The 27,099-nt window shown below is 27.2% G+C and overlaps 1 protein-coding gene across 1 annotated transcript in view; it reads left to right on the plus strand.

Annotated features, from left to right (window-relative positions):
- Positions 1–27,099, plus strand: part of LOC129962213 (agrin-like) — a 282,823-nt gene that overhangs the window by 186,217 nt on the left and 69,507 nt on the right. The window contains exon 10 of the mRNA XM_056075952.1: positions 22,602–22,766. Coding sequence (XP_055931927.1) covers positions 22,602–22,766 — 165 coding nt within the window. The remainder of the gene's footprint in view (positions 1–22,601; positions 22,767–27,099) is intronic.

A 27,099-nucleotide genomic window follows, 5' to 3' on the forward strand; every position in this document is an offset into this window, starting at 1 on the left:
ATAATACGAAAATAAAAATAAAAGCCATGACAAGAAAAAAATAGGATGTTGAGCAAAATATTATAGCATTAGAATAATAAATCACGAAATTTATTTAGGCACGCTTCTTTTCCAATAATTAAAAAAAAATTCTATAAAAGTAGTTTATATTTGTTGCTTGTAAGCTGATTGGCATTAAATTGTATATCTGGTTTGATTATGCAATTATAATACTCTGATTAGGCAGAAATTTAACTTGCCTATATGTACCTTATTTTTTCTAGGTTGATTCAAATTAAATGTAATTTTTTTCTGAAATAGAATTAAAATTTAATATACACTTTTAATTTATCTGGCCATTTTTCCAAAGAAAAATTATTTCAGCTGAATAAATGTTCGGCTATTCTGCCTTTGTAATGTAGTGGACAGAAAATTAAGAAAGCTGTCACGTGTTAATTCAAATGTTCTTCATTTTTATAAAATAAATAAAACTGAAATCATCGCTAATTCATTAATATTTAAAATATTTGAAAAGGCATGATTATGTTTCTTCATTTGTATATATATATAGCATCTGGGAAACTATGGAATCACCCATTATATTCTACATACACGAAATATTCAAGGATATAAATACTGCAATGATTAACATTGACATATAATTTGTAATCCTGTATTCTTTATTGCGTTTCCCAATTTTTTCTCCAATTGTACATTCGACTTGATATTGAATCTTTGAAAAACAATTGCCTTTTGAAACCTCATATGCTTATTAAGACTTTTATTATTTTTTTTTTTTATTGTGCACTAGGCAATTTGGTGAGAGTTTGCAGCAGCATAATAAACCTTTAAAAAATTGTTTTTTGTGGTACAATAATAACATAATGATAGGTAAATCAATTATGATTTACCTATCATTAATGTTTTGAAAACTACATTAAATTTTTGAAAACAAAAAGGATAATAATAAAGTTAATTAAAGCAATAAATTTTCGACTTAAGCATATTTCTTTATCATTTAACAAAGGTTTCATTAAGTTAACAATTACATTTGATAAAAGAGAATTTATTATTAATGAATAATCAATAAAAGAGCCAGCAATTTATTTCTTTACAATTTTTGTATATGAATTTTAATAAAACGCAAATTAAAATATCCTTTGAATACTTTTCTAATCTAAGATGCTCAAATTATTTTACGTTATCTTTTTTATATATATGACTATGAAATGACAAAACCTAATTGTATTTTAAATTATCTATTATATTGAACTTTTAAAATAATTTATTAAGCATTTATATTAAGATATTTAATGAAATAAACAAAGACTATATAATTGTTTCTTATATCAAAGTGTATAATAAATTTCCGAAATTTGTATCTATTCTTGTACAAATGTATTAAATATTTTAAAATAATCATTTAAATATATCTATGACGGTATTTAATGGAATGATAAGATTACAATATAAAGCTGTTTTATACTTTCTTGTGTTAAGATAGTATTAAATATCATAAATTTGTCTGTATTCTTGTATTCACCTAATGTATTAAACATATAAACTAATCAATTAAAATATATATGAAGATATTGAAAGAAATAGAAATTAAAGTAAGTGCATTTTGTAACAATAACTAGGAATCTTTATTTGAAATATTTTGTACGTTTCTCTCTATGATTCGTTCTTTTCTTCACTGTACATTATTTAAATGCGTCGCTTCTTTTAAGGAAGACATTAAATAATGCAAATCCTAAGAATCGATTTATGTGCAAGAAGAAACAGTTTTCTAAGATTTTCTAAGGATTTTAATATTTTTATCATTTTTTTTTCTACTTTTGAAAGCATTTTCTTTTTAGCGTTCCTACCTTATTTACATTTTATCATTGAGAAAATATAAAGGGAAAAAATATCGGAACCGTCTTATTTATGGCATGCGATTTCTTTTGTATGATCAACAAAACTTTGTTGGGGTGGCCACTGATTAATCGTTTATCAATAAAGCCGCCGAATCGATAAATTTATACTAAAGCAGATCCTAAGAACGGGGAATATATTTCTACCTTTTCAGAAACAATGCAGGAAAATAATTTTTCTTCCTCTCATTTTTTTTTTTCAATCTTCATTTAAATTAAAACTTAAGAGGCATTTGAAAGATGACCGTAATTTTCTCACATTTCTGAGATGCTAATTTTAGCAGGCTTATTTATATATTATATTAAAAAGATTTTTTTTTATATTTATCTTTCCTTTATGCTCGGAAGTTTAAAATTATATACAGGTACTGATACAAAATTGAATTCCAAAAATTGTTTAGGGACAGCTAAGTATTTTGAATTTTTTTTCAGTCCTTTGCCCAGATATAAACTTCTAGGAAATTTTAAAGTTTTCTTTATTATGTTAATGAAAATTCAAATATTTTATTAATCCTTAGTCGTCTTGGACAACCAGATGGTTCCTCTGGAATATTGGTAAACTTTAGTTTTACATAAGTCTCTTATGCATAATTTGGTGTTTATGATTCCTTAAAAAAAGTATTTTCAGCATCACGAAAATTAAAGAAATGTTATTTGGAAACCCATCATTACTGTTAATAAGTAAAAAAAATAATAATTAAAATATATGAAAATTCTGAAAACTGTAGCTCTTAAACTACACAATTATTAGTAAAGAGAAGTCTTTAAAATAGTGTAGAAATTAACAGTGCAATAATGATTTTTTTGGGGGGGATAGCAGAAAAACGCCAAAACTTCAGTTAACATTTAATTCATTAATTAAATTTAATTAACTTTAATTAGATTCCAAGCCACTTATTCCTGCATTTCAAAGCATATTTTCAAAGAATTGGAACTTCTAGCTAAACATTCTGCATTACCTAGAGTCAATACATAGCTACCTTTATTACCAGCAAAGAAAGATAGAGGTTCAGAAGTTATTTCTAGATACCCGGACTAAATGTCATATCTTGCATTGAAATCATTCTGGACAAAACCCTTTTTTAATATAATAATAATAATTTATTCTTTTAAATCTAAATACTTATGAAAGTCCTCAGTTGATGAATTAAGGTAAAAAATGTATTGAGATTTTCTTCGCATCGTCATAAGAAATTTTGGTACTTGTCGGCTATGAGAAAGCGCCAAGAAAAAATTTCACCGATTTGGCGATTTCAATTGTAACATGTGATTCACACGTTCAAAATCTTTCATAATAAATAATAGTGCACTTGAGTATATTTTTATAACTAGGCGATATTTTTTTTTCATTGAACATTTTTAAAGCCTTCAAAACCGAATTGTACCGAAATTTAAGAAGTCACAATGCGCAATGAAAAAAAAAACACATATCTAAATCTAAACATTCTATAAAAATCTATAGATTCTCTATTTTGGCTTGATTACTTCCATCGTAGAGAATTATAATTTTTAAAAAATTACTTTTTTTATTTGAAAACTTGCAAGTATTTGGGTTCAGATTCCTTCCAAATTTGCTTGTGGATATCCAAGAGTTTAATAATAAAATAAAGCAAAAATGAAGATATTTAAAACTCAAGACTGAGATTCCCTATCCTATGTCCTACGACGCCCTAGAATGAAAAGTAGACATTAAACTAAAATTACATTTGTAAAGACGAAATGCCAGAATCTTTTAGATATACAAAGAGAATCTTTGTTCCAATGCATATCTAAAATTTTCAGAGGGAAATAAGGTAAGAAAGAGGGAGAATTAAATTCGCCATCGATTAATCCAATATTAGAAAAGTTGTATTGAAGGGAAACTGAGTCCATGTAGAAGCATTACTGAAATTCCATCTTCAGTAACCTATATGTTCTTATTTAAAAAGAGCGGAATCCATAAAATACACAGAAAGAAAAATATGTGACCTATATTATCGCATCAGATCGCTAGTAACATTATCCACAAATATTATACCAACACAACTATGCCTAGAATATGTTTCATTACTTCTGCAGCGATATCGCCCTCAAATTCTTTAAAATATATTAAAATAACAAGACAATTCTCAATACGTTGTAGCTGTACAAGAAAGTACTCAAAATAGCGGAAAAATCCACCATAAATAGATACAGTATTAAACCAATAAAAGATTGCAATTTCAAAACATAACTTTTGCAGAATCTTGCAATATTCAGCGATGATCATAATTTGTATCAATGTATATACTAATGCATTCTGAAACAGAATTTTTAAATTAAATGTTTTTTTAATATAATTCAGATTTCTGATGCTTGGAATTATTCAGTATCATCAGAATAAATTTTATCAAAATATTTTTCACTTACTTTTCATTTATGGTTTCATTTAAACGAAACAATTGTGTGGAAAATAAATTTTCGAAATATTTCCAAAATCTATTTTACAGAAAAAAGAGGAAATAATTGCTAACTTATATATTTCGTTTATTATATCTTCCTAAATATATCTTTGATGCATTTTCCCTTAATAAAATGGTTCTTGAATTTTAAATTGATTTTAAATTGTTTTATGATTATCTAATTAATTCTTATAGGAGATTCAATATGATTATATACAAAATAATTTCGTTAAAATACTAATTACTTAAATATACTTGTATTACTTAGTAAAAATATAGTTTTTTTAGACATAAATTTATCTAGTATGAATATATTTAATTTCGTTTTTAAATATCCCCGTCAAAATGTTACGCTTAAGAATTTGCCCACTAATTACATTAATTGTGTTTCTTATTCATCTCCCATAGTTTACTTATGTTAATTTCCATAATATATATATTTAAAAAAAATCTTTAAAAAACTCTCACATTATGTAATTTGTTTTCTTATCTAAAATAATTCTCAATAAAAAATAGACCACTATACTTTGCGCCTATATCCCAGAAAACTGATCTTCAGTTCTATTTTTAAATTACGAAAATAAAATGGTAACAATTCTGAGTAGAAAAACTTTAAAAAAAAAGAGAGATTTAATAAAAAAAATCCCAAGTTATACGACGGCAGGCTCGGTTCATTAGAGTTTCATTTACGGCATAAATTAATAGGATTAAAGGGAATCTAAAAAATTCTAACTTCACGCTTAGAGTTATAGCTCTGATAAGCGTAAATCGGCCATGAATTTGTGAAAAATATTATCCGCTGCAGCCGTAAATTGCTGCTGCCTTAATTAAGTTGAGTTTCTCGCCTTTACTTTTTATGATCATTCGCACAATCTCAGGAGAACTTTTATATTTTATTCCCTCCCTATCCTTATGTGTGCTGTCACTTCCGTAGTTAAACTTATTAGTTGCGAGAACTTGTGATGATCAGATGCGGGTAAATAATTTCCGGTTCTACTTTTATTTTGCACCTGCCTTATTGCAGCGATATTTTTTTATAACTCAAAACCTCAAAGCAGCTTTATTAAATTTCTTAGTTTCACATATGAATTGCATGTCTATTCACGTAATTGGATTCTGTAAGGCACGATTGGTCTGAAAAGAAAAAAGGAATAAAGAAATTCATAATCTAGAGAAGATAAAAATGGGTATTTTTTGCGTGATTCTGATTAGTTTTCTTTGACTTAAATCTTTTATATTGAAATGAAAGAATAGTCTAACATCCATAAATTAAACTTTAAAATGACAGTGAAAGATATTTAAATATTTTTTTTCTGCTGTTTGATGAGTGGCTTATCTTTAATTTTAGAAATTAGGAATTTAATAGGCCTCGATCTATTAACATTTATCTCTTTGAATATTAAAATGATGAAATAATTCAGAAAATAGAACATGCAGGCATGAGAGGTTTAAAACGATTTAAAATTATTTTTCATGGTTTTTTTTTATTTTTATTTGTTCACAGTTAGGTGCCTGCATTACGATAATGCGTCAATAATCAATATACGGTTTCTTCAGTTTACTTTTCGGCCGCGGTGGCCTGTTGGTAAGATCTCGGCTTCGAAACCGGAGGGTTTCGAGTTCGGGACCCGATTCCACCTAAGAAATCGTCATGTAAGCGGGTTTGGTGCACGTTAAATCCGTCTGGACCAAACGCCATCCTGTTAATGTGGGGTGGAAGTTTGGAGAAGATGTTTCAGCTCAGCTGTCGTCCTTTTCATTTGGCAGCTGTTCAAAGTTATGAGGTCCGTCCTAAAACATATCTTATGTTGCTTTAAAATGGGATGTTAATGTAACCAAATTAAACTTGAATTAATTTAACTAAGTTTTAATTGTAAGTTTTGTAAATATTTTTCAATTAAATGTTTATTAAATACTTTTAAGTGCAAGCATTATGGATATAAAAAAAACTTTATTATTTTTTCCTATTTGAAGTTTTTAAATATTATCCTTATTTACATGATTTTAATTGTTACTGAACTGACCAAGATTATAATTCATAAAGAAAGAAAATTAAAGATTAATATATAATAAAATTAAATGGACACATTTTTTTTTCAAAAGTCTTCTCAAATGCTAAGTGAAATATATCCCAAGTAGGTATCTACTATAATTCTATTAATATATGTAAATATAAATTGATCTTTTTAAAATTAAAACTGATGTCTAAAAGTTGAATATGATGGCTATCCTATTCTGTAAATTTAATCGACATATATTGTTTTATTATTAAAGTAATTCCTGAGTCGACTTTTCATTGGCATATATATATATATATATATATATAATATGGATTCATTTTCTTAAAGTAGTCAGAATATGTAAGCAGTTTCATCATTTGAGTGTTATTGATGCACATTTTATGAAATTGAAAAGCTTTTAACAGATTGTACTTTCTGCATTTTCCATACAAATCTATTTGATATTAATTTACTAACTTCTTAATTAGAATAATTCTTGATGAAAGCAATGAAATAGTTGATTAGAGTAATTTCGAAATGAAAAATTGTTCATCGATGAATTCTGAATTTTATTTAGTAATTTATCAATCAATTTATATTTTTTGTTATAAATCACCTGGTTAAATCATTAGATTGAAGCAATGCAGATAGTATTCCAGGGCAAATATTCTTTACATTGTGGATGACATTGCATTCACCTTTCGATATTTGTCAAATAATAAAACTCTATCAGAAGAACTCTATAACGATCTTTAAAGCAGTAATCGTATTACTGGAAGTTGCCCATTTAAACACATTACTCAAACCAAAGACAATTTGTCATCCACAAACACTATTTTATTAAAAAATTGCAGTAATCTCTCGTTATCCGAATTTTCAATTAGAAGTGGTACTGTTAGTTGGTTCTAAATTAATTATAAGTTATAAATGAGAAACGGAATTCGGCAAGTTGTCAAAGTTAGGCGGCAAGTAACAACTGGGAGGTTGTTCAGTAAATGTTGGTTTAAACTTCAAACTTATTGCACCGCCGTCATAGTGAAAGCCATTATTTATCTTCGTTTAATTCTTAATTTGTTATTTAAATAATATTCAGAACTCGAATTTTTCAATAAGGACACTGCTTTAACTATAACAAAATGTGGTACATGATGTCGTTGTAATCCGTTCATGAACAAATGAATGTTAATTAACAGTATTTAAATAGACTGAATGTTAGATATCAAAACAAAGATAAGAATGAGTTTGAAGAACTTAATTAGGTCAAGCCTTTTTTAAATTTTAATGATGGAGTAAATTCTGTGAATATATCCCTTCTCTGCAGTACAATGAGTTGCATCAAGTTTGAATGCGATAATTTTAATGGTTTCGAAAAAACGGAAAATAGAAAAGGTTGATCTTCAATGGAGAACTTTCTGACCTCAAAATGAAGTAAATTGAAAATTCAACTTTTTCTTCTTATATTCACACAAGTATAATATATTCTACAATTTTTATTTGCTCTGATAGACCCATATGATTTATTTATCAAATATTTACCATTTATTTTTCAATTAAAGAATGGTATACAATGTATATGGTATGGTATAGAATTGTATGCAAGAAAACAATGGCATAAATGGTATAACGAAGCAATGGTATATAAGAAAACATGATGGTGAGTAATTCAAGAGAATTAAATTCTATGAAGCCAGCTATTGAGGGAATAATTGTTGATCTTGAAGGCTCAAGCAAAGCTAACCCTCTAAAAATTTGATATGATATCATATTCACATGATATATCAGCGAAATCAAGTACTGTAATTAATTTAATTGGATTTGTATTTGTGTTAGAAGAAAGTTTTTAATCATATTTTTGTATTAGACTAAAAAGAAAAAGAAATTACTAACAATATCAGGTTTTCACTATCAATATCAGTGATAAACCATTCGAACATGAATTTTTCAATATAACAATTTAAATCCCTGATAATAATTTATAAATCATTCGAAAAGAACAATATATTAAACATTATAATTAGAAATCTCTCAAGATATATTTAAAATATAACATTAAACTCCCGTCAATAAGGAATAATTTGAAACCGTATTCTCCTTATTGGTGGGGTCCTCAATTTAGAAAAACTTGCAATGCCTAGAATATATCAAATAATAACACTCATTAAAAGAAGTTCATTAAAATATAGCAATTATACTTCTTTTTCCATGCTGTCTATTTAAATTTTTAGATTATTTTTATCCCCTAAATTTCTAATATTTCCGTTGTTTGTAATGCAGCATTTCTCAAAATACTTTTTAAAAGTACCTGATTTTTTCCCATCATCACAGAATTCAAGGGGATAAGACCTGCATCATTTTTGTAGAACTTGTCTACCTAAGCCTTATATTTTTTAAATATCTATAAGCATTAGTAAATGTTCAAATAAAAACATTCCAGGCTTCCCATTATTTGTTTTGGTATTACTCTATTCGAAGCACAACAGGCCAAAAAGCTTAAAGAACAGAGATAGCATTTGTTTAGCTTTAAATAAGAATAATTCACATTAGATAAAGAAACTAATTATGTCTGTATGCTACTGTAAATTAAAAAAAAACTGCTAATATAATAAAAATTTATCAAAACATCGCTTCCTATTTTTATTTCTAATCTTTAAAAATACAGAAAAACTATACCAACTCTATGAATCATAATAAATGAAAAAATAAGAATGAATTTACGACTCGTTCTGGATAGTCAAGGCAAAAAGGCGAGAGGCCTGAATGGCGTTTGATGGCAATAATATTCAACTAATCCGCTCAATCTAAATTTGCATTCAACTGCTTTTTTTAATCATCACTATTTCAAATATAATGTTCGATCCAGTTAGTTTTACTTTCTCTTATTGGACATTTAACAGAATCAGACTGAATGAGCTAAGATAAGTGATTAGGATTTCCTTCCTAATCAACATTCTCTGACTATCATCAATCTTCGGCTCAAATGCGAGAATCTTCAAACACCTGCAACTTAACTAGGAATAAAATTATCAGTACTAGGATGCCTTGATGCTTAACATGTGATGAAAAGCTTGACATTTTATTGTGTTCCACAAATACATGATATGTATGCATTCACACATGGCAACACTTTGCACTCGCTTAAAGAAATCTTGAAACATAATATAATTATTTGCTTTTCTATTATTTCTTAATCCTTCCTAGTTATTTTTATTTTTTCTTAGGACCTATCTATAGTCAGCATATCTCGCTCTGCGTGTACTATTATGATATCATTAAAATTTTCCATTAGAGTTCTTAGTTATAGAAAAATTCCAGTTTCTTCTCTGCATCGTATCTGTGATAGTTGAAAAATTATTTCCCATATCATCCTTTAGCCATTATTTTAAAGCACTTATATTATTGACAGTATAATAGAAAATGACTCCTATATGAGGAAAGGGTTTCTATAACCTAAATATTTGTATAAAAAAAAAGATAATGCATTTTTGGTATTTCTATTGCAAATATATTATATTTTGAAGCTTTCAATCTTCCTGCTGAAGTTGTACTCAACAAATCCATAAAATTGATTTCATACGATCTAATACCTCGTATCTATTTATAACCTTAATAGAATGAAACCTTTATATGATATCCATTCCTTGAAGTACAAAATAATATAAATATCGAATTTCCCAAGTTAAAATCATATCAAAAGCCGATATTTTGAATCAAATATTTTTCAGGGCTTTAATAATAAAGATGACATACGATCATAATACAATTAAGCCATAGGTTTATATTCTGAAAGATCATCTAATGTAAATAATGTGCATTAGTTTATTTTTAGAGGTCTGCTTAAGCCTTCCCCCTCCAAAAAACAGTATTGACAATCTCAAATTCTTTATTTACCTGTTTTTTGAATAAAGCAAATAAATATGCTGTAATTAGGTAATTTGTAACATGCCATCTTTATAAATTTTGGACAACAGTTTTCATCTACTTGAGAAACTTTTATTTTACTGTGTTCTTGATCATTGACAGGCAAACAATTTTTACTAAACAATATTTTTCTTCCATTTACTACTCTTATATACTCATGATGATTTTCAAGCTCTCTTTTATCTAAAGACAACGTGTTATTATCTAAAGACTATGTAATTATTAAAAATATTATTTTGTTATCCCTATTTTAGCTATTATGCAATAATAGCTTGCCTCGAAAGGCATATATTTAAAACTGTTGTTTGCATTCTAATTTCAATTTATAAGGTTGTAATATTGATTTATGGAAAAGCTTGTTCTATCATTTCTATACTTAATGGTGCTTAATTTTTTCAAACAGAATAGTTATTACTTTATAATAGACTTTATAAATTCTTATATTTAAAACACCCACCACACCAACAAATCGCCTAAAGAAAATAAAACAAAACAGTTTATTTTTTTATTTTTATGGAAGTTACTTCTTTAGAATATAAAAAAATAGTAGTAATTTGCATCAAAAAAGAAATTAATTAGATAAAAATAAATACTTAGTTATTCTCAATAGATGGTTAAGCTAAATCAGTTTTTAAGAATTTCTGCTTACAGTATGCAGTATTTAAACGGTTACTACACTTTATTTTATTTATAATTTAACATGTGTTGATAGTTTAAAATCACGAGAGACGCATCCAAAAATAGCCTTTACGTTTTTATAAACGGTTTGTTAGTTAATTAAACTAATTAATTATTAATACATTGATGATACTTTATCGATACATATTTATGTATGGTAATAATGAAACACATTCTTTTGATATTGTATTTCAGTAAATATTTTAATTAGTTACTGCATGTACTACTCAAGAAGGATGCATTTTTCTTTTTCTTTTAATGATTCCTGAAAAGTCTTTAATCCTGATATTTAAGATCAACATTCTTTCTCTATAAAATACTGAACATAATATACCAAACATTTTGATATATTGGAAGTTTCGAGTGCTAAAAATAAATTAAAGCATATTTTTCAGTAGTACCTGACTTGATTGTTTAGAGTATTTTAATCAAATCGCCTCATGTAAGTGAATCGCTCCCCAGGGAGCTAAAGACTCGTCTCAAATTTTATTTAGTAAATTAAAAAGAACATTTTGATGAGATTGAAATTTAATGACATAGGCTAAATTACTTAATGGGGCGATTTAAATCATTGCATTTGTTAAAAATAACATACATTTCTTTTTTAGGAATTTAAGATATTTATGGCGTAAAGTCATTAAATTAGAAAATAAGTTTAAATTTAGCAGTTTAATTACCGTCCTATTATAATTTATTCAAAATTATATTGAAAAGGAAATGTTTTATATACATTGGCGTTTGACTTTTTCATTCCTGTATGGATAAGGTTTTTTAATTCATTTTTCATTCTTTTCTGAAAATTCGAATGAGGAATGTGAAAGTTTATCTCTCATTTGATACCATTCTTTGTTGTGAATGTGAGAAAAAATTGTTATCAAAATTTAAAAAAATTATGTCATAACGAATTAAAGAAAAAAAATATATAAGAAATTAAAGCAAAAAATCTTACTTTTAGATACATTAATAAGAACTTATATTTAAAAGATTGATTTTTAGAATCATTTTTAAATACTGATATGCATCGATCAGCGCTTGCTATTGACATAAATAGAAGTAAACAAAACACCGTCTTCTTTTACAAAAACAATTTTATGGAAATTTAATTTTACTCGTTTTATTAAAAAAATTATAATTATTTATTACTTTATTTGTGAAAAATATTATTTTTTATTTAATTTATGCATTTTTCAGTAGAAATAACAGATGTTTTTATTTTTTTTAGTTTATTCGGAAAAAGAATTTAAATTGCATGTAATCTTATTAAAAAAATTTTACATAATGAAATAATAGAAAATCTTTTTGACACGTTGTTTCTTATTTCTGAAAAAGATTTTAAATTAGATACACCAGTTAAATCTTTTATCTTATTAATAAATTAATAAGCTGTTTATAATATGTAAACTGTCTGTATGCGTGTTATTTCATTCTCTTAATTAATTAGTTTCTTAGATAATTTATTTTCTTTATGAAGTAAATTAAAACTATAGGTATCTTGTTTGTAAAAAAGATCAAAATCTCCTTTCTTCCTTTTACTAGCGATAGACAAATATTTTAAAAATTTAGAAGAGAACTGCAGATTGTTGCCATAATTATAATTTTTAATGGTCCCTATAATTTGTGCGATCTTTAATAAATCGCATTAAATATTTTTCCCAAGTCATAACTCATTTAATAACACTTGTTATCATTCTTCAAAACTTTAAAACAGCAAGATATGGAAAGTTAATCATCTCGGCTAAAAATGCTTTTAGAAATATAATATTGCATGATTCGACATCTTTTCAAAGCTGACATTTTTTGTGCTCTCTTCAAAGCTCTGCAAGTTAGAAAGATTATGGCTGTATAATATTTACCACAGTGAAACTGTATAGATAACAAGATTGTCAAATACATATACAATTTTGATATTGAAAATCAAACTCGAAGGAAACTCGAGGAAAATATTATAAAGGAATCAATTAAAGCTCTGCTGATAAGCATTAGGTGTATAGCACTAATTTTGAAATTCGGTTTGAATAGTCCTTGAGAATAAAAGGTCATGCTATTATGAATATAATGCATCGTGCTGATGTTTGCCATGTATATATGAAAGCTTGCTATAGAACTAAGATGTTAATTTAATTGATCCCAATGTTGAAAATTTACAACAAATTTATCAACTTATTTGGAGCATTGAAATGTGAGAGCCTCAGGGAAATATCAGACCTGATAAAAAATATTTCGTTAAAAGTCTGAACAGCCGAAATGTAAAATGTTGCGGGAGCCGCCTTTGCAAGCCATTGGCTTCAATGTCCTGTGGTTCTAATCTATTCTATTCAGCTAAAATTCTATTTCACCTAAAAATCGCCATGTGTCCTAATCAAAATTACACGAAATCACACCACCAATTGAATTAAGTTACTTAACCAAAATTACACAACTCCTGTTGCTTTAAAACGAAGAGAAAATGCAATTAAATTAAATTTAGTTAAACCATTAAAAGTATTTTACCCATATCTAATTAGATAAAACTGAATTTCAAAATTTGGAAATCTTTTTAATTAAAATGAAACTCTTTATCAAAGAATGTATATATAAAATTTTCATCGTTGGTAAATATTTAGTACATTTAATTGCAAAATTGGCGTCTTGTTGAGATTTAGATAATTAGTTTCATATAATTGATGAACTGAAAGAATAAAAAATCACACGAATCGTCAAAATATGTGGAAATATCATTTCAAAATCTTGTATTTCAATTGACAAAATGATATGATAAAGCTTCAGTACAAAATTCATCAATATGCATTATTTAAACAATTCTCACCATACTTCTTAAATAGTCATTGTTACTTGTAACTCTGCAATCTAAAATAGCCTTTTAAAAAGTTATAAGTTTATTAAAAAGATTCAAGAGAATGATTTTTATAATTTTAGTTTGCAATAGATTTTTTATATGTCTGTATATTGCATGCTATTATTAGCAAAAATTCATAATTTATTCTTCAACAGTTGTTTGTTCTTTGAGTTTTTTCAGAATTCTTGCGTTTTACGATTTAACTTTGTTTCTCATATTCCGCAATTTATTATTGATGCAATTCTTTATTTAACTTTGTGCTATAATTTTTTTATTCAAATTCCCTCCAGTCATATTTGTGCATTGCATTCTTTGGGTTACCTGTACACACAAAAAGAAATGAACACGTTATTTGCTGTCAATGAATGATCTGAAAATTTTTTAAAGTTCAAACGTGAGTACTTTCAGAACTTCGCATGCTTTCGATGAACCCTAGTTTTCTTTTTGTGCATATTTTCGAATAGAGGAGAACATTTTTAATTTCTCCTCTATTCGAAATTAGTGGTGCAAATGAAATTGATATTATTGCTTGGTTAAAGATTAAAAGTTAAACTATATTTGAGATAGAATAATTAAAATGATATCCTTTAAAATCTGTGCGATTCAAATTTAGCTAATCATATTCAACTATAAATAGCTTTATGAATACCATTTTGTGTACATATTTATCACCGTAAGTGCAGATATATATTGAATTTTGGATCAAATCTGACGGAAGGATGTCTACTTGTTGATGTATATTTCCACTTGTATATAAATGCTGTAACTGAAAAATGTAAAGACGTATATAATCAAAATCTTGTATGCGACTTTTGGATACAATTATACATTTTTGTTTAAATTTTGTGGTTGATAAGTGGAAAGAAAATCTTCCCAGTTTTCTTCATTGTATAATAAAGCAAATAAAATTTTCATACTGCATTATTGCAGAAAGGCAATCAAGAGGTATCTCCATTCCATTTGCTATGTATTCATTCATAAGACTGGATAAAAGAAGAGCAGACAAGAAGATTCTAGATTCCCTAAGGTGAAAGGATAATTGTCTTGCTGATTTTAACGTCCAGAAATACCATATAACTTTGTCTTCTGTTTACAATCTCCTGTACATAAATTCTGTTATCCACGGTATTTAAAATACAGGAAGAGAATTTCTTCAGATCATGCTGCTCTGGATACAAGATGTTTTACATAGTTATTACCATTCACTTTACGCGTGGTTGATTGAATTTTCATCGTTGTTTCGTCAATAATTATTTATTCAGGATTTTGCCTCTCTCTCTCTCTCTTACTCTCAAGTTGACCTATTCGCTAAATGGAACTAACTGAGTCAAACGCTTCTGCAAATCAAGTATGCAGCTAAAAGCAGACCTTAGCTCTTTTTCATAAATGAAACGACTTACGGAAAATTTCTGCAGTATAGATGTAACCGAACTGTGAAAAAAATCATTTTTGAAAGATACACAAATTTATTTTCATGGCATATACATCTGTTGACTCACAGTCTAAAGTCATCTGATGATTTTAAACTGTAAGTAAATAATGTAATAAAAGTAGTTTTAAAACTGCATAGTAGATGGTTGAATTAAAAATTCATATCCTTTGATGTAAAAGGGAAAAAATTGCTGATCAACAAAGCATCTATCCTGTAATGTCATTACCTCTTTGATTTCCACCGCCTTCCGCACTTTGAGCAATTATAAAAGTTAGATTAGATATACATGCAACAAATATTTAATTCAACTAACATTAGAAATGATCGTCAAGTCGTAATTTTATTTACTTGTCAATCGAAAGAAAGCTGTGGCATTCCAATAACCATTAATTTTGTCTTCATAATTACTAGTACCACTTTTGCATTTGTAAATTAAGAAAGAATTGCTTTTCAGAATTGCATTTAGAATGATGTCTTCAAATCCAATTATAATTGAATAATCGGGCTATTCACTTTAATTTTAATCATAGTTGAATGCCTTTTAAATTATAGGACTGCATTTGAAGTGTCGATCTTTTAGTTGCTTTTCATCATCGTATCTAAAAGACAAACAAGTACACTTTAAAAGAGAATTGCTTCTCTTTCGAAAACATTTAATTAAATACAAATCTTAAGTGATTCTACGGTTCACTGATCAAAGCCTCTTTGAAAATCTTTCTTTTTAATTATTTCACAGTTGTTTCTAACATTCACGAAAGCCAAATTATATTGAAAGCTAAAGTTGCTTATTAGAATATACTTACCGTGTTATCATGATTAAATTTTATGATTTTTTTTTCATTTTAAATCTTGAAATTAATTAGAAATAAAAATATTTAATGATAAAATGTTAAGTAATTGATTTGGAATTTATTTTGGTAAATTTATTTGAGCGGGGATTTGATTGGACGATTTTTATTATAAGTATTATCTCTTAACATAATCGCACCCACAGTAATTATGAATTTTCGAATTTTTTACAGTAAATAAATTATTGCTACTCTGTGCCCACGTTTTCTGTCTATTTTTACTGAATTTTTTCCATTTGTTCGAGCACTGTTCGCCTCGAAGAACAGTTAATTTTACATAAGTAGCTCCTGGATTATAGGTAACTCATCATTTAATTAATTAAAAACCACATATTAGTCCATATTATATATCTATCATTTAAATATTCATACTTAATGATTTTTTACTTATTAATTTCTAATTAAATTGAAACATAGTGCAAGATTTTCCTGAAAACTAATCTGAAGCAAAGTTTCAGATAATTATAAAAAACATTGAATACAGTTCAAATTGGCAATATTAGGTGTATCTTTAAAAAAATTCAAAAGAAAGAGCTAAAAAAAACTTACAAATGTGTTGTAATTAACTCAAACATAAAAATTAGCTCTAACAGATTTCAATAATAGCCCGTGTTTTTGTTGCACATATGAAATTCTAAAATTCCATATGTTAAAGTTTACAGAGATGTTTGGTTTCAAAACTTATCAATAACATTTATGGTTGAATATTTTATTATAAAGTAAATAATTAATACTTCCAAGCAAAATCTTCTGTTAAATAGAGATATTACTTAATTATCTTCCAATTTCAAAGTTAAAATGACACCATGAAATCTGTCCAAAGGAGTTTTTCCAGAATTTAGTTTATCTCAATCTTAATTATATATTTCCTGATCTCAAGATAACTTATCGAACAGTGGATATTATTTTTTTTATGGTGGCATGTTTTTATTTTTCGTCTGGTTGTAGAAGTTAAGCAAAATCTTTCCGAATTATATATATATTTTTCATTCATGCTTTTACCTAAATTATGGCATTTCACAGTTTGCAACTAACTAAACTCTTTAATTTCAGAAATATTTATGTTATTAGATGAAAATAAATTTTTTGGATTGTGAATCATTAATTATTAGTAATGTCTGAACTAAACAAAACTTAAGCTACACAAGAAGATAAACTTAGCTATAATTTGCGCAGATTAATATATTTCAGGTAATAAGTGTTGTCCCTAAATTTGCCGTAACCCTTTGTAGTTTAGTGGCAGCCAAGCAGTAACAGACCTGTTTGGCACCACCGATCTTTCCTACCGTGAAGGACGGTTTAGCTGATCGTAGAGATTGCGAGGATGAATTCCTTCTTCAGTGAATAAGCTTATCCCATGTATCTGCATTAAGCCATTAACGCTGAATTTGCTTCATAGCGTTACTATGCATCAAAACAAATTGCTCTTAAATGTATTATCTGAGTTCTGAGAACTAAGAATATCTTTACCTGAGCAACAAAATGTGATTTTATTTCTTTAAAATAATTTGATTATAAATTTGGTATATTTGTCATTTAACTAACCTTTCGAACTGGAAACATCTTCAAAATTGATTGAAAAATCGAATGCCTGTCAACTGTATTAATTATTATTATTGAACATTATATATATATATTTTTATTTCTTTGGCTAGCATAAATATTTTGATTTCTTTATTACAGAAACCATATATTATACATAAAATAGACAATGAACAAGAATCCGTAAGACTTGCGCGTCTTTACATTGAATTGATTTTTTTTAAAATTGAAAAGTCAGCCAATATTTATAGAAAATCTGAAAATACAATTTAAAAGGTCCATGTTACAAAAAGGCATACCCTCGGGTGGGCACCTCGAAAAGAGGATGATATGCTTCCGGTATGGTGGTTGGATCTTGCCACCCTGGTGGGTTCATAAATAGGTGGGGGATCTGGCTCCTACCGTCAATGACGAGACGTACTTCTTTCGGGAAGGGTTATACCGTGGCCCGTGATGGCCCTTAGGGCTCAACCACAGCTCCCAGTGTTGCTGTTGGGGTGATCCAATCACTCAGTTTTCTTTATCCGCATGCCATCGGTTGGGGCGGAGAATCAGTGATATGACTTACCAAAAGGCATAATAAGTAATAATATTAATAAGAAATGGATTTAGTATAATTCTTTAAACTTCCATGATCCGTACTAGGGAAACATTTTCAATTTCTATAAAAAAAAATTTTAAAAAAATCATGTTTTGCAGTTATTTATAGAAAATGAGAATTTACTCTTATTTTTAGAAATAAAAATTTCATTTCGTTTTAAAAAGTGAAATCTTTTTTTTTTTTGGCTATTTTTATATATATTCTTGGGTATATGATTATAAATGTGACAGATTAGCAGTTAAGTGTGTTTGAAAAAGAAATTTTGTAGAAATTGCTTCTTTGAAATATTTCTTCCATTTTGAGTTCTCCATTTAACTAAAAATAAATCTAAAGATAAAGAAATAGGCTCCAAAATAACAACCAAATTCAATTTATAAATGCTATTCTTTATGAGATGAGTTCAGTCCTAGTATCTAAATAAGAAACGGCTGGTAGAATTTATTCACAAATCAATTAAATATACCAGTTGTTGCTGCAGGGAAAAAAGATAACTAATTCGCTTTTTTAGTTTTGTTGAAAAGTTACAATTGCGCTTTTACGAATTGTGGTAAGAAATAATGCGCCTCAGGCAGAACCAAAAAATAGAAGATGTGCAACGCTGCGGAAAAGCAATGAAATTTCTTTTAGCAACAAATCAATTTAGAGGGGCATTGCGTTAAGAATATATAAAACAGGAGTTCAATGAATAAGAAGAAAAGAAAAAAAATGTATTTGTAACTATTTTTCGATGCATATAAAACTACCTGTCTGAATTTTTGTGCAAAAATACTATTTCTCATTCATACGAATTAATAATTTTGAAAATTATTTCACATTTATGCTTATTAATAAAAATAATTTTTTATTATTTTGCTTGCTATTTAATACAATTATCACTGTGTTACATTTCCATGTCTATCATAATGAACATAGACAAACGTAATAAGTATTTTCAATGAAGTATATTTTAAAAATCATACATAATTTTTTTCATGCCTTAAGTATTGATAACTTTGAATTAAAACTCGAGAAGGGGAAAGGTGCTAGAATGTTATTACGAATAAACATGAATCTAAATGCGCCCTGTAATGAATTAATAATCTTAAAAAAACATTCTGGTTATTTCTTCGACCGCCAGGTATACGTATTTATTCTAAAGAAGATTTTCACAAAGAATACCAACAAACTGTTTCAATATATTTTTCTCTTAATACGATCCTCTTTTCCTTTGGCAATTTAAATGAGCGTTAATAATTTCTGATGCTTATCAAGTATTATTTAATGACGAATATACGGATGAAAGCATTTTCGATTAACAAATTATGCCTAATTACGTATTAATTGGCTTAACTACCGCGGTAACTGAAACTGAGCGGAACATTGATTCTTATTAATCTCTTATACTTTAATTCTGCGAATAACGAAATTTAAACAATTATTAATTGCATATTGGATGAATTTTAAATATAATGACACTTCTTCTAATTATCTTTTGTTCTCAACACTATTCTCTTGAATCAATCGGTTATATGCTTATTAATGAGCTGGCATGTGGTAGCATATATTGTTCTTGTAGATTGCAAACTAAATATTCAAAAAGGGTTATAAATGGGACCCTTCTGTGCAATTTTGAAGTCAAATACTTATTGGATTTTTATTTATTTTATTTTATAAGCTATGCCTATTTGTGTGCAATTTCTCTTCAAAGTTAAATCAAATTTCATTCAATTCTCAAAAACTACTTTTAATACGGTAATCAATCTTGGGAAAGAATTGAACATTGGGATTTTGTTCTGTAAAGCATTGCCAAAATTAGACATATATCCAATTTATAATTTTGAATTTCAAAATTATATCACTTAACCTGTTTATAAAAATGCGCATCAAGTATGTTTTAGACAGATACTGGTGTATTAAGCATATTGATTGATACTTGAATAGTATAATTACTTTCACCCCTATTGTGATTTCAAATCTCATTGCAATACAAATAAAAAATGCCATTATGTATTTAATGGGATATCTTTTTTTCCCCTTTCTAATTTTAATGATACACCCTATTCGAACCCCCCGTTATGTGTTGAAGTTATTTATATTCGCGGCTCTTTTGATTATAAATGCAATAATTTAATCGATCAGAAAAATCTATCTATTTGATCGATGCGAGAGTCTTCAGTGTAGGAACTAAACAAAAGATTAAATAAACTGTTGTTTGAATATTAAACAATTTTCTGTATTGGATAACTTTATTAAGATAAAACTGGTGATAATCATATAATTAATTTCTCAAAAAAAAACCTGTGTATTAATTTTTTTTTTTTTATTTTATGCTAGAAATGTTTAGTCAATATTAACAAATAATTTAGTGATGTAATATTTTGTGCAATGTACCGCAGTAGTATTTTAAGAATTTCATTCATAATGGAATAAAGGACATTTTTAATGTTGAAGATGTATTCAAGAATTTAAATTTCTTGTACAAATATTTTCTAAATTACATGATAGAACAATATGTTAGCTTAAGACTCGAATTAAATAAAAAAAACACAGTTTTTTTCCATTAAATTGTTATTATTGCAATTGCAAAATACGCATGATAGGGTTGTGTATGAAATGATGCATACCACAAATGATTCCATGTCTTTGCTGGCACGTACGCACACTTCAGTCGAAATTTTTCATGGCCATTTAGCATAAATGTGGCTGAATTTCGTTGGCGCAGCTTTGAATTTCCTCCTTCAGTGCATGAGTGCATTGTTGGCATAGATCTTTCACTTCAAATACCTCCACAAAAAAAATAAATCCAGAGGAGTTAAATCACACGATCTAGGGGACCAACTCTCAAATTTTCGAACAGTCGCCACCAGACTTCTATTATTTTCGAAATGTTGTTCAACAATGAAAGTAAGCTATTCTGTCGTTTAACGCTCCATTTTTACTATTACTCCTAAACTATCAGTTGCCAAATGGTTTTTTAATAGGATTGCCAACACCTTATTTCACAGATGGTGGCAAATTCAAATCTTGCATTAATTTTAGGACGCCCTTTAAAATAAAATGAAAGGAGTTTTAAAATCATCATCCTCCTTTCAATATTTTTAGTTTAAATTTATTCATTAATCAAGTCATTCAGAACTAGAAATTGTAATGTTGAGAAAGTTTGTTTTCTTACCTCATAAATTTAATGAAAAATTTCGAATCGTTTCATAAAACAATGAAATAAATAAAATCAAAATGCTTAGTAAAAATTATATTTGAAAGATAAGTTTGGATTATATTTGTTTCGTTTATAGTTCTAACAGACAAAAGATCTGAATAAAATCCCATTGATGTCTGTAGAATATTCAACTCGATTTCTTATTGATTACCTTCAATAACATTTCCAAAATTCTCTATTCCAGTAGCCGTAACATTTTTGTCTAGTTTTGATTCAAAATAGGATTTCACAAAAGTATCTAAAGGCTGACTTCGAATTTCATTTTAGAAGAATAGGTGAAGCCTAGAAAGTTCGGTAACAACAATAGTTTTATCGATTCCTATAAGTGAACTCCTTGAAAGAGGATTTCGTCATATTCACAATATGCGGAATTTGATTTAAAGATTTCCAAATATTTCAGGATATTATTCATGGAATTCAACTTGGAAAAAAAAACAATATCAGCTTTATCCAATCAAATTTCATTGTTATGAAATTAATTCAATTTATAATTACATTGGCAGGAGTAAATGATTTCATAAATTTTGATGAATTTATATAATTTAAAAATATTTTAATTTTAACTATGCTGAAATTGTTTTAAACGTAATGATTTCGTACATAGCCGGAAATACTAAATGAAATATGATATATTATTAATTAAGATATTCAATTAACGCCAGATACTTCAAAGTAAACTAAAATTCCCAATATCAACCTAATAATTAATACTGTGCATATGATTGCAGAATCTAATACACAATTAGTGATATTAATCAGTGTATTATAGCTGTATGTTTGAAAATTATGTATCGGAATGATTTTGGTATGACACACGAAAACCTTTCTAATTATATTTTGTAATGTATCAAACAACAGAGTAGTTGTCCTATAGGATTCTTGAATTTTTATCTAAAGTTGTTGAATATTACTAGATTTATTGTGCGAAATGCAATTCTATAAAATATACAATTCCCGAAAGAAATTCATCCCGGACAAGATATAAACACATAGAAAAAAAATGATATAATTTTCTGCCCTTATCTATAATCTGAATTTTTTGCAATGAGCTTCGAGAATTCAAGCTTAAAATCTAAAACAAACGATCCAAAAAGTAGAATAGTAAATATACTTACTAACTGCTAAATTAACACTGGTACTCCATCCATATTATTTATATACTTTTAATTTTTTGTGACAGTATCTAACTTTGAACCAAATTAAAAATTATTATCGTGATATTAACCTTTTTACAGGTACATGTAACTGCAACCGTCTTGGATCTTACGGGGAAAGCTGTGATGTTATTTCTGGACAATGTGAATGTAAGACAGGCGTTGGAGGTCTTCGCTGTGATCGCTGCGAGCCAGGATACTGGGGTCTGCATAAAATAGTTGCAGATGGCAACGTTGGATGTCTTCGTAAGTAGTTGACATTATATTAGATATTGTAAAAATTGTGTTCTATTATTAAAATTTAATATTTTAAATGTTTTAATACACTATAATCTTCGAAACTTAGTAAGAGTAGTTATATAAATAGTTCTTCTGAAAAATATAAATAAATCAGTTTTTCAAGAATAATTTTCTTTTCTCATAATACGGTTTCACTGCTGGTCCCGCTTTTTACTTTATTATTGAATAAAGCCCGCCCCCCCCCCAAAAAAAGTACAGTAGAAATATCTATAATATATTGGCATAACACTAAGTAATAAATGGAATAGGTGATTTCATTACTTACTTAAGATACTAAAAAACTACATGAAACGAATTACTGAAAAGTTAAAAGCTTCCTTTTTATGAACTAAAATAGTGTATTAACTGCAAAATCAATATGGCAAGTGCTCAAATATTTTTTTTTCGTTTGTTTAGTTGGTAAATAAAACTAATTTTTTAAGTGATATATTTAAATTTCATATCAATTTATTTTTCGCATATTACTAAATGTATATTATTTTTAGTTTAAAATCAATCAGCAAATAAAAATCCTATATGCAAGAATAATCAATCACAAAGGAAGAAAGATTGTGTTTAACATCTGTGTAGTGTATACAGCTACTAATAATAAAAGATAATGTATGCGTCTGCATGTTTGTTTATGTACTTGCGCACTACATTATACATAGTATGATCTATAATTACGAAATTTAGCATACAGCAGGATTGAGAAAAGAAATATGCCCATTTAAATTATTATTATTATTTGAAATTTTGATTACCTGATTCCGGAAATTCATTTTAATTATAATTTTTCGGCTTTTTTATCAATAACTTAAGGAAATACTTGAAGACGAAAATAAAATTATGAGATTAATTATGAGTTAATTAAGTTATGAGTTATTAATCATGAGTTATGAATTATATAATCTTCCAGGATATCCTGAATTCGTGGGTCAAACTGTAAGGATAGGTAAAATACAAATAAAGAAGAATTTTTTGTATAGTAATATAAGGTCGGAAATGAAAAATATAGTCGTAAAGAAACAAGAAATGCTGAAAGAATGAAAGAAAAGCTCTTTATTTACATACTATTTTTAGAATAGATGATACACAAATTTAGTTACATAGCTAAAATAGAAATGGATTTTCAAATAGTTATAGAAGTTTGATTTAGTTTACATTAACAAATAGTCTGCAAAATAATTTTTTTTTCAGTTTGAATAGAATCAGATCAGATTCAAACTATTTTTTGCTATTAGAAACTATTTTTGTGGGATTGAGAGATTTATGCTCTCTGTGAAAGCAGATATGCATCTTATGTACTGTTCTACGAACTGTAACGGAAGAAAGTCGTTAAGACTATTAAAGTTTCCACAATGGGACAAAATCGGATCATTAAATTCTTCCACGTTTACTGCCCCAAAGTTGCGAGAGCGGTTCCTTTTACGACAAGAAACTGAATGTAGGCCACTTTGTCAGCAGAATTTTTTATTATTATTATTTTTATTTCCACCTACACTTTTCATTTCCGACTTTAATTCATATATAAATCATAAAAATAATTTATTGTGAGCCCTTTTGATTTTATAATTATAATTGCCAATTTATAAATCATATTATTCGGAAAAAATCTTCTTCAATAATAATTATTTAAAAACCTTACGGTGAGTTAAAAAGAAGTAGGTACATTCTTTAAGCGTTTTAAATGCTATCTCGTTACTTTGATTTATTAGTAAAACATACAAATGAACTGTTTAAAAGATGAAAAAAGACTTTAAAGAATTGCAATAATATAAAAAAAGAAATAAAAATACATAATTATGATTCTGATAACAATTAAAAAGAATACGTTGAAAATAAAATGCATCTTTATTCAAGAATTTGGAAAAAAATTAGAAACATATTCACATTTTTTTCTGAAGAATTCCATTATTTCAAGCACTTCGTTTCAGCCAATTATTTTGAATTTTATCTTTTTAAAGTTAAGTTTAAAAATTGAACTCCTCCCAAAAAACAGTCTTTAATTCACCGGTTATTTAAAATAAAAGGGTTAATTCATTCTTTTAATTTAATCTTTTTCTTCAGCATTTATTTTCAAATTTTCAGTTAGATTCTTCTTTCCAATAGCCTTTACTTTAATTGGCAGTGTCTTGATGAAATGAAAATAGCACTAAAACACAATAATTAGTAAGCCTCATTTAAATAAATCAATATCATAAAGAAATTATTTATTATTTATTTATCTGTATTTGTAATACTAGTAACAAATTAATATAATTAATTCCACAAAAGAAATTTGATGTATGAACTATAAAAAGTTTTTTGCCGAAAAAGATTTTTTTACAATATATCAATATTTTATATTATTCGTATTAAATATTTTTAAAAAAATTCTTTGGAAAATAGGAAATTTTTATTGAAAAGAATTTATTTTAAGTTCAGAAATCAGATACCATGAAAAAATGCAAGCGCAAGAATTATTTTAGCTTTCCGTGTACTGTCTTGCAAAGTTAAAGAAAATTTTTGATATAAAAATATGTTTATGATTGCTAGTCAATATTTATAAACATATGAATAATATCTGATTATTTACTTTTAAGTAATTTTTTTTAAAAAAATGCAGAAGAACAGTATGGAATGTGTATTAAATATTACTGGTAATCATATATTAAATAATAAATTATTGATTAAAAATTGATTAATATAATAAACCATGCTAAGTAACTTTTGCCAGAAGAAATTGAACTAAAGCACTTAACCTACAATCGATAGGGTTGAATTGAGAATAGTAAAGGTGAATTAAATGTTTATCATCATTTCCTCTTTATATTCAGGATGTCAGATACCTACATTTTATCATGACAATTACTTTTTTTTTAACTTTAAAACTACTAATTTCATTGAGTATCTTCAAAATAAATTCTAACAAAAATTTTGCTTTCGATTACAGTAAATTAAAGTCTAGAAAATGAAAATATTCTGAAGTATTTTCATGACAACAGTATATGTAATTTTTGGATTTTTTTTCTTTATCAACAAAGTTATCACCTGTTTATTTTATTCATCTATAAAAATACAATGGTCTATAACAACAACATTATTGTGTTAATCCAGCATTATTTGATGCTGACGTATCAATCTCCCAACCTCTATTCACTTTTTTAATAAAAAGTTGGCAATATAAAACGCATCTATGGATTTATGCATTGTCATTAAAACAAAAATAATCAGATGTCTATGACGAGCGAGATTCTAAAGAACCTCTCTTAGAGCAATTTTGTTTGCACGTCAAAAAATTATTGAGTAAACATAGAAGTTTTGCAGCTTGATCTCGTAAGTTTAATTAAGTCTTCCAGAAGTTTGTTTCACATCCTATCTAGAGTTATTTTGATAGCAAGTCATTCGCTTTTCTTAGTACCAAAAACTGGAAAAATGAAATAAGATTTAAAATGCATGAGAAGTTTTATCACGATTGTTGTTATCCTGCCCTTTTTGGATTTCAAATTGTTTTATTAAATGTTTTTTTAAGTGTAAAAATCTAAATTTATTACATAAACTATGTTATATGAACGTTTCTTTGAAAAATTAGAAATATTGAAAAAATATGTCAGGCTTAAATATGTAGTACCATAAATATGTAGTAATGTTTAGATACGAACCACATACTGACTATATATGAATATTTCTTAATCTTTCCCCACATATGAACTGGTCATTGAAATTTTAACCTGGTATTCAAACTGGTTGACAGAATAATTGCATTGTTGCTGTTCGATGTGAGCTGACCATATTCGTATTCAGATAATCTCATACAGCGCCATCTCACAAAATTTTGTGCTACCATTAGATTATATTTAGGGATTGCAATACCGGTATTTTAAGCCATTTGTACAATTTTGAAATACCGGTATTCACAAGTTTAAATACCGTTTTTTCGGTATTTACTAGAAATTTTTTAAATGGTATTCAAACTGGTTGACAGAATAATTGCATTGTTGCTGTTCGATATGAGCTGACCATATTCGTATTCAGATTATCTCATGCAGCGCCATCTCACAAAATTTTGTGCTACCATTAGATTATATTTAGGGATTGCAATACCGGTATTTTAAGCCATTTGTACAATTTTGAAATACCGGTATTCACAAGTTTAAATACCGTTTTTTCGGTATTTACTAGAAATTTTTTAAATTGTCCCCACTATATGTTCAGGGATCGCTAACATAGCAAAATATGTTTTTGTTTATATGTCTTCTTAACGGGCGAAATTAATTAGATTGTGAATACAAAGTTGCATCGTAGAATCAAGAGAAGT

Source organism: Argiope bruennichi, chromosome 2 (genome assembly GCF_947563725.1).
Source record: "Argiope bruennichi chromosome 2, qqArgBrue1.1, whole genome shotgun sequence".
Lineage (NCBI taxonomy): Eukaryota > Metazoa > Arthropoda > Arachnida > Araneae > Araneidae > Argiope > Argiope bruennichi.